Raw genomic sequence first — 9,749 nt, 5'->3', positions numbered from 1 at the left:
GCAGCTGCTCCACCCACAGCAAGGGGCTGCCAAGGCAGCATGAGTTAAGGCACAGCTGGTTCTCCTGCCTTGCACACTGGTCCCACGGACTTTCTTTCCCACCCCCAGGCTCTGGTAATTAATTAACCACCACGGTTGCAGAAATTCCCGTCATGAGGTGTCACATCAAGCCAAAAGCCACGCAAGCACACACACTGACCTCTGCTCATTCTTCCTAGAGGACACTCAGTCCTGAATTTAGGTGGCACCAGCATCTAAATTAATCTTCTGAATTTAGAAGGGACTAGGCTGTGCACTCAAGAACCAGTCAAAGATGTTTATCTTTACCAACATTTTGAGACTGGTACAAACATGTAGGAAATACTTTGCAGGTCTTCTGCCTTCCAGCAACACCTCCAACATGAGCCACTGTGATACACACAGCAGTATTTCTGCACTGTAGGGAAACATGGTCCCATTTTTGCAATAACGTGGTAGGACTGCAAAAAAACACACGGTGGGTGGCACAACAGAGTCAGCATCCTGAGACATCTCAGCTCTAAGCATGAGAGCCACCTCTTAAAAACTGAGAAGCACTTTATGCCTAGATGAGCACTGTAGTTGTGCCAACAACAGTATGTGTGCCAGGCTGGGAGAGGGAAGATGACTGTTGGGTGGCATCAGCTCCAACTGGGCAGGTTCAGTCCTGCTCAGAGCATGAAACGTAAATGAAGCCAACCCAGGCGTGGGAAGATCTGGTTTCCCACAAGCCTGCATCCCATCACTCCTGCAGGTGATGTCTATCTCCCAGCTCCCAAAATCCAGACCCAGAAGAAAACATGCCCAACCAAAAGGACTACGTAAGGCCAGAGCAAACAAAAACGAAACTGCACGTCAAGAGGGGAAAAAAAGCAACTGGAACCATCCATGGCAAGCAGGGCAGCTCAGCCACACAGCAGAGGGGAGCAAGCTCTTCCATCCCTGATGCACAAAGGGATACAAAGCAACCCACTTACTTGTTCTAGAAAGATCTTCAAGCAAACATCTCCAAAAACCCTAAGGACATGGCTAACATGGCACCAGGCTAAAGCGCTGTCTTTAATTACTACTCACAGCTCCAGTTTTGCAGACAAGGAGGGAAAGCAGGTTATCAGTGACTGGACATCAGATCATCCATCCCCACATGCCAAAGGGAGCAGGTACAAGCAGCTCCAACCCTCAACATGGGTCAACTGCTGCAAGATGTGTTTGACACACACTTCAGAAATGCATTAAGCCAATGCGTGGTGCTACTGCACACTAGTGTACCTGAACCAGGTGCTCAGGGATCAGCACCTACAAGTCTAAGCATGTGGTTAAACCTCAGACCTAAATTTGCATTTGCAAAAGCTCCTTTTTTACCCCTTTAAACTAGAAAATGTATGCACTTTTTATTCTTTGTCTGCTCACGTCCAAAAGCACATGAAAACAATAGCCTCTGCTTTTCAAAGCATTATTTCTGCAGGCAAGAATGTAGCAGTTACTTCCAAGAACTGGCACACTGAAGCCTCACCATGGTCCAAAAGCAGAGCTCCAAAAGCTCTTTTGCTTTGCTTTAAGACTCCAGAAGCCAGAGTGACCCACCTTGCAGACAGCAGCCTGCAAAATCGCATCAAAACCACCCTCTGGAGCATCTCGGTTGCGGGAAACTTTCTGCTTCTGGACTTCCTCGTTGAAGCGGTCGACTTTATCCGTCAGGGACAAGAGGTGGCGGAAGCCAAAGGAAGGGACACAGCTGGAGAACAGCTTGTAACTGCAAGAAGAACAGAGGAATGGTCAGCTAGGAGGAACTCCACCATCAGCCAAGAGCTGCAGAAGCTGCCAGGTTGGTCTCCAAACTTCTGTTCAGAGGGATGAAATATTTTCACAAGGCTTCATGTTTTGGACACTTTGATTTCTGACTATTTATCTTCAAAACTCTACAGCAGAGTCCATCTTTTTAGTCATCCCCCAGGGGCTTTGAGCAACTGAATTCTCCAAAGATCTCACCAGGACCAAACATGTCTCTCCACATAGGGTCCAAATGGAAACACCAATCACCAGACTTGGTGGCTCTGGAATTTCAGAAGCCAAAAAGTGGGGTTTAGACTGGAAGTCTGTGGAGCAGGATGTGACTCACAGTGATGCAGAAGGCACATTTCGACAGCAGAGCCAGAGCCACTCTTCCCAGCAGCCCAGGATGGTGGCAGGCATCACTGCTGACAGCTACTTTCCCTCTATTTTTCAATATGCATTTTCACTGTCATCCAGTTTTCTTGGCAATACGTGCCACCCTGCACATCACACCTCGAGATGTGCTAATAACTAACACCAACTCATGCATCCTCCCACTCTCCCTACAAGCCGGTGAGCAAGAACTGTCTCTGCTTTCCAAAGTAGGAGTGGCACCCTAAGGCAGAAAAAAGCCTCGGCAGGTTACCAAGATCAGTTATTTTTTCCATATAAAACAAGAGGCAGTTTTGGTGCTCACCCATGGCTGGGAGAGCTGAGCAGAGAAGCTCCAGAGGCGTGGGAAATCCATGAGATCATGCAGGGGAGAGGGATGAGAAGGGTTAAGAAGAAAATGTGTTTAAAAAGGAGTTGGGTTGGCACTAATTCACTCTTATCTTCCAAGTTATAAACCCAGGGAACAATTAAAGGCCTCTGCTGACACATGACCCACTATGGGTAAGTTGTAAGAGGCTTTTTACACAAAGGAGTACTTAAGATTTACCACCCCTGGGAACTCAAATCCCTCCCAGGGGACCCCAGAACTGGGATTTCCACCTGCACAACCATGCATAAATCCTAACCACGGGGCAGGTCCCACTGCTCTGGGCCCGGCTGGCAATTAGAGCCATCCCTTGTGATCAGCCCCATGTCCAGACTTGCACCCTGGGTGAGCCCAGGCAAGGAGGTTTCAGATGTTTGAAGCCCCTGCACTGAGGGGGCTCAGCACACAGCCCTTAACTCACACGGGACTCAGAATGACTGTGCTATAGGGTATTTATCACCCTGGACTGATACATTGGTAACCATACAGATAACAACAGGAACGCCCCCACGTCATCATCACCATTAACAGGATATGACAGGAACTAGAAGAGGAGGAATGCCCCGAAGGAAGGCATTGCTTAAGAAGGCATGAAGACAGTAGACCAGAGATAACCTAGTCACTGAGTGATTTTGCACTGAATAGCAGCCCTATGCCCTTGACGACCCTTTTTTTCAATACATTGTAATTTTATCCCAATCTCTAGTGTATAAATATTCTCTGACCTGTCACTAAGGTGTGTTTGTTTCTTAGCATTAGCCTGCCAGCACCTGGCCCTGTGCAGGATTGTAATAAAAATTGACATCTCATCTGTATGTGTGGATTGGACTCTGCACACTGGGTAAAGAATCCATGCCTGGGGTTGTTACCATACACCCTGTTGCTCAGTTTGCCAGAGCCCTGATGCAGGAAGTAAACACTGGCACTCTAAAGGGTCCCTGATCCCATGAGGATGTACAGTTTAATCCTTTTGTTCCAGGTTTGCTGGCAGAAGCTTCAGGCAGCAACAGGACAGAGGATGGACAGCTGACTACATAGAGTACACAGCAGCACGACTGAGTTATCTCAGGCTGGAACCTCCCCACATCTTATCACAGGAAGATGCCTATTGGGTGTTTAGTCTGGCCCTCTGCCTTCCTTATCTTTTTTAATTTGGTGTTTGTTTCCTTTGAATGACACTGTGGCTGTGAGAGGCCACATCCTGGCTCTCCAGGAGGTCCCATCTGGGATGCTGAGCCAGAAGCAGGGGTGAGCTCTAAACTGGAGTAGGACAGAGGAGGAACAAGGGATCCCTGCCAGACTCTACCTGAAAACACAGCCAAACACCCCCCGGAATTGGCCATTGCCATGAGGAGGAAAGAGCCTGGACTGGGGGCAGAAAACACCCATCACAGCTCAGGGTTACCTGCAGCTTTTTTTTTAGATACAAGTAGGCCCCTGGACAAAGTCTGCTTTGACACTAGAAATAGCTGCAAATGAAACCAGACCCAACAGCACATGTGGCTGACACATCAGGGAGCCATCTTGCAGCAGCCCACACTCCAGAGAACAAGGAGGAGCCAGCCCCCCTGGGCTGAGTGAAGAGGAGAGGGATGGTGATGAAGGAAACACCCACCAGGCGAGATGCCTTAGGCAATCCTTCCTAAATGGTTTCACAAGACCAGGCTGGCTTAATGTAACCCATAAACAAAAAAGTAACCATGTGGGTAAAACCAGAAGGATGTGCAGAGAGCCTGATCACAGTGGGAAAAGATGAGGTGACATCTCTGGGTGTCCACGATGAAAGGACACCAGCAGTTTCAGGCAGGCCTCGCTGGAGAGTTGTCCAGCCCCACCCTCTTCTCTTCTCCTGCCCCTCCCCTCCTGCACATTTCATCCTATTTCACTCAGCAAAAGCCATGTCACTTCAATTAAATCACACACCAGCCAAACAAAATTTTCACTGGAGCGAAAACCCATCCCAAGCCCTGAGCAACATGAGCAGATGATGGAGACTGAGGACGATGGAGATGACTGAGCACATCCCTCTGAAGCCATGCCAGATTTTCAGAGGAAAGAGCTATGAAGAGCATGGGGAATAGTGCCTATGCTTCATGGCCAAATCACAAATGTTCAGTGTTAAAATCTATTTGGCTTTCCTCTCTGGACAGAACTGGTGAAAAGTGAATGCAGATAATTTTGTCTGGTCAATGGTCAATGTGCAATGAGATGCCAAACACTCGGTCAATGCCAAAATGTGCCTAGAAACTCATAGCTGATGCAAGCTCTCTTTAATCTGGCTCCCATACAGAGAACTTAAATGTTGCAAGCTTGCAGAGCTTGGCTTCTATCTGTGCTGTGATCTTCCAATGTAAGTATCCAGAAATGGCTCAGAGAAATATGCCCTTACATGACTAGGGAGCACTCAAGGGATGGATGAGGTGAAGGGAGAAACACCATGCTAAGTGTCAACGGTGACATTCTCCCAGCAGTGCACTTGCTGCTCTACCTATCCTTCCGTGCCAACATCCAAACACAGCTGAGCCTGGACATGCTCCAGTACTCCCAATTTCACTCTGGCATAATCCTCGATTCAATGGACATGATCCAGACTCCAGTGCTTAAAGAGCAAACAAAATTTCTCTACCAAAAAATAACTAAATAAATAAATAAATGAAGAAGGCTCTGATATCACCACAAAGCAAATCACAGCACTTGTGTCTTTTGCAACTGCCAGTTTGCTTTCCTTCCACAGCAATAAAGATGAAAAAACCTGCCCATCTTCAAAATGCATTGCAAGACTTCATTAATCAGTACTACAGGCCCCCACAAATCTCACTTCCCCCAAACACTTCTGTCAGGAAGGGTTTACATTGTCTGGGTCTCCTTATCTGCAAAATGGAGACAAAGAGCTTAATTGATCTACTCAAAGCCAAACTATGACTCAGGGCTAGGATCAGAAATCAGGAATTTCTGGCTCTTGCTTCTTTTTCTTAAAGTCTGTAACAAAGCCTGCTATGCCTCCATCCTCTCTGAGTACTTAAAAATAGCTTCGGGCTCCCAATAAAACATTTTACCATCTCTAGATGCAGAAATTTCCCAACAAAAATGAGAAATGATCTTATTTTGAATGGCTCTGGAGCATCCCAGCTACAGCCATGGCTAATCAGTGTTCAGCTGAGGCTGAAGTTTGGTTCCTTATTTAAAAGAAGAACAGGAAGGGAAGAGACTGCAGCCAGGCTCTGTGACAACACAGGGCTTGTCCATCATGGGCACACCTACCACTTACCCAATGCAGGGGTTGTTTTGGTATCTTGGTGCAGTGTAGGAGAAAGGAGAAATGTTTTTGTCCACAAAAGAGCCAAATCCCAGCCGGAAATTGCTCGTGAGCTTTCGCATCTCCTCAGCCAGCTTGGTCCCCAGATTGCGAATATTATCTAAGTCGTCGTTCATGGACAGGGAGAGATCCATCAGGTAGTAGAGGTCCACAGGATAGTCCTCCACTTGCCGAACCTGAACTCGGAAGGAGGTCTGGTCACCTGCACACACAAGAGTTGAGACTGGTGAAGAGGATACTCCTAGCAAGCATAAAATCCACGACCATATGTTTTGCCCCTGCCCTCCAGAGCAGACAGAAAAGAAGAGGGTGAGGGGAGAAAAGAGGGTGAGTTTTTTCAAATCCATCCCTTAGGAGACTAACAGGAAAGCAAGTGATGACTTTGGGTCCTTTTAAGATATGCAGTGTCCTATTAGGAAGGAAAACACACTTAGCTATAGAGTGCATGGCTCTATTTTACTATGGAAATACGGAAAAGGATCTTTCCATCTCAGCTGAATGTCTAAAGGAACACACATGAAAAATGCTGCTGCCCCAGACTGTGCACAGTCAAGAGGTGTTTTCCTAGAAATCTGGAAAGAAAAGCAAGTAGAGTGAACTTCAAATGGATTCCTCATGGACTACTGAAAGAGGGACCCTGCATACGTGTACTTGGGTACATCCTCAAAGCAAACCAGAAGCAGCCCAGGAAGTCTTACGCAAAAGACAGAAGGAGCTGGAGGAGGAGAAGGAAGAGAGTCAGGAGGGAACAGCCAATGTAAGATGTATGCAAGACATCATCTGAGCTCTGTAGAGAAGTCAAGTCAAAGTAGACACAGAATAAACTGTTTTGAAAAAGACCTCTCCCCTGCAAAAGGGTTGTGCCACCGTGCATCTGGAGAAAACAAGGAAAAAGGGAAGTGTACTGGAAACGGAAGTTTGTTAGGGTCACTGGAGCACCAAGGCAGAGATACAGTTTCCTGAAGTGATGAACACAAGAGAAGGAGCTGACAGGGCTGAATCACAGGCTGCAGGAATGTGAAGAAGAGCAGAGGAAAGCCTTTCCCCTGACCTTTGCCAAACCAAGTTCACCAGAGGTGGCCTCCAGAAGGGATGCCTGAGAAGGGAAGCCACCACTGGCACTGCCCATGCCTCAAAAAAGGTGAAGCAGTTTCAAAGTGAACTCAACTTCACACCAGATGGTCCTTGGAGAAAGCAGAGAGGAGGTGGCATGTGCTTGCCGTACACTTTGGTGAGAAGGAGCTGAATGGAAACCCTAGACTGGTTTGGAGTTCTTACATCCCCAACTGTCACCTCAGCCACTTTTCCAGCTCTGTGGGGTCTCAGATCCTCTCAAGACCAAGCTCCCACTCCTGTCCACCCCTCCCAGCTCTTCATGGCCAAGCATGACCTTTGGGCAATGGCAGGTTCTGCAAAACACTTGTGGCTTTTTCTCCTCTTCCCCAGAAATGAAACATTTTTTTATATTGTGAAAGGATTTTTCTAAATGTTTTATTGTTCTTCTCATTGTCTGGAGTAGCACAGCTGCTCCCACTTACTTCCAGCCCAACAACACACAGCAATAGCAGAAGGAGAGGATGTGTCCTTCTGCATGTGATGCCCCCAGTATTTCAGTTTCCAAACCCCTCTTCTTCCTGAGCAGGTCTTAAGTGGGAATTCCTGTGCCAGAGAGCGTATCTAGGATGCTTTCATCAAACCTTCTTCTCTTAATATTAGTCCCTGAGAAGCACCAAAAAATAAAAGGTTTCTGGGGTTGGTTCTTCTGTCATTTCTAACTGCACAAACTGATTCTCTCACAGAAAATATCGCTGACGTACGTAGCCATAAGTGCAAAAGAAATTATTCTGCTCTGTGCCCAGTATTACTCTCACACTCCTAGGGATAATCCAGCCCCTCCAGCCCCCTCCTTCCCCTCACACAGTCACCACCATCCTCTCCTTAGGGCTTTTACTAAAAGGTTTTTCACTCAAAACTGAATTCAGAAATATTTCTTGGATACTGTCTCACAGTGGCAGAAACTGGAAAAACTGCTTTAGGCCAGTTGACAAATGCAGACTCAACAATCAGGCATATCCACAAAAAGCTCTTCTTTCTCCTTGGCTGGGCTTAAGGCTCGATGGACAATACAACTGGAATCTATTCATTTTTTTCATTCTTTTTACACTTTTCATATTTTCAGTCTAACCAGGACACACTGCTTTCCAGCTGGACTTAAGTTGAAAAAGCAGTATTATAAAAACTAAATGCTCAATTTTAAAGCTACCCCATTCAATGTGCAATGAGATGCCAAACACTCGGTCAATGCCAAAATGTGCCTAGAAACTCATAGCTGATGCAAGCTCTCTTTAATCTGGCTCCCATACAGAGAACTTAAATGTTGCAAGCTTGCAGAGCTTGGCTTCTATCTGTGCTGTGATCTTCCAATGTAAGTATCCAGAAATGGCTCAGAGAAATATGCCCTTACATGACTAGGGAGCACTCAAGGGATGGATGAGGTGAAGGGAGAAACACCATGCTAAGTGTCAACGGTGACATTCTCCCAGCAGTGCACTTGCTGCTCTACCTATCCTTCCGTGCCAACATCCAAACACAGCTGAGCCTGGACATGCTCCAGTACTCCCAATTTCACTCTGGCATAATCCTCGATTCAATGGACATGATCCAGACTCCAGTGCTTAAAGAGCAAACAAAATTTCTCTACCAAAAAATAACTAAATAAATAAATAAATGAAGAAGGCTCTGATATCACCACAAAGCAAATCACAGCACTTGTGTCTTTTGCAACTGCCAGTTTGCTTTCCTTCCACAGCAATAAAGATGAAAAAACCTGCCCATCTTCAAAATGCATTGCAAGACTTCATTAATCAGTACTACAGGCCCCCACAAATCTCACTTCCCCCAAACACTTCTGTCAGGAAGGGTTTACATTGTCTGGGTCTCCTTATCTGCAAAATGGAGACAAAGAGCTTAATTGATCTACTCAAAGCCAAACTATGACTCAGGGCTAGGATCAGAAATCAGGAATTTCTGGCTCTTGCTTCTTTTTCTTAAAGTCTGTAACAAAGCCTGCTATGCCTCCATCCTCTCTGAGTACTTAAAAATAGCTTCGGGCTCCCAATAAAACATTTTACCATCTCTAGATGCAGAAATTTCCCAACAAAAATGAGAAATGATCTTATTTTGAATGGCTCTGGAGCATCCCAGCTACAGCCATGGCTAATCAGTGTTCAGCTGAGGCTGAAGTTTGGTTCCTTATTTAAAAGAAGAACAGGAAGGGAAGAGACTGCAGCCAGGCTCTGTGACAACACAGGGCTTGTCCATCATGGGCACACCTACCACTTACCCAATGCAGGGGTTGTTTTGGTATCTTGGTGCAGTGTAGGAGAAAGGAGAAATGTTTTTGTCCACAAAAGAGCCAAATCCCAGCCGGAAATTGCTCGTGAGCTTTCGCATCTCCTCAGCCAGCTTGGTCCCCAGATTGCGAATATTATCTAAGTCGTCGTTCATGGACAGGGAGAGATCCATCAGGTAGTAGAGGTCCACAGGATAGTCCTCCACTTGCCGAACCTGAACTCGGAAGGAGGTCTGGTCACCTGCACACACAAGAGTTGAGACTGGTGAAGAGGATACTCCTAGCAAGCATAAAATCCACGACCATATGTTTTGCCCCTGCCCTCCAGAGCAGACAGAAAAGAAGAGGGTGAGGGGAGAAAAGAGGGTGAGTTTTTTCAAATCCATCCCTTAGGAGACTAACAGGAAAGCAAGTGATGACTTTGGGTCCTTTTAAGATATGCAGTGTCCTATTAGGAAGGAAAACACACTTAGCTATAGAGTGCATGGCTCTATTTTACTATGGAAATACGGAAAAGGATCTTTCCATCT

General features: G+C 46.4%; 1 protein-coding gene across 1 annotated transcript in view; it reads right to left on the bottom strand.

Annotated features, from left to right (window-relative positions):
- Positions 1 to 6,064, bottom strand: part of ITGB5 (integrin, beta 5) — a 45,751-nt gene extending 39,687 nt beyond the window's left edge. Inside the window, exons 1-2 of the mRNA XM_009996027.1 lie at positions 5,820 to 6,064; positions 1,603 to 1,771 (exon numbers count right to left, since the gene is read on the bottom strand). Coding sequence (XP_009994329.1) covers positions 1,603 to 1,771; positions 5,820 to 6,001 — 351 coding nt within the window. The 5' untranslated portion in view covers positions 6,002 to 6,064. The remainder of the gene's footprint in view (positions 1 to 1,602; positions 1,772 to 5,819) is intronic.
- Positions 6,065 to 9,749: the final 3,685 nt, after the last annotated feature.

Source organism: Chaetura pelagica, unplaced genomic scaffold (genome assembly GCF_000747805.2).
Source record: "Chaetura pelagica isolate M959 unplaced genomic scaffold, ChaPel_1.0 scaffold3, whole genome shotgun sequence".
Taxonomy (NCBI): domain Eukaryota; kingdom Metazoa; phylum Chordata; class Aves; order Apodiformes; family Apodidae; genus Chaetura; species Chaetura pelagica.
Note: the sequence above shows the minus strand (reverse complement) of the source record. Positions and strands in the feature narration are given on the sequence as shown.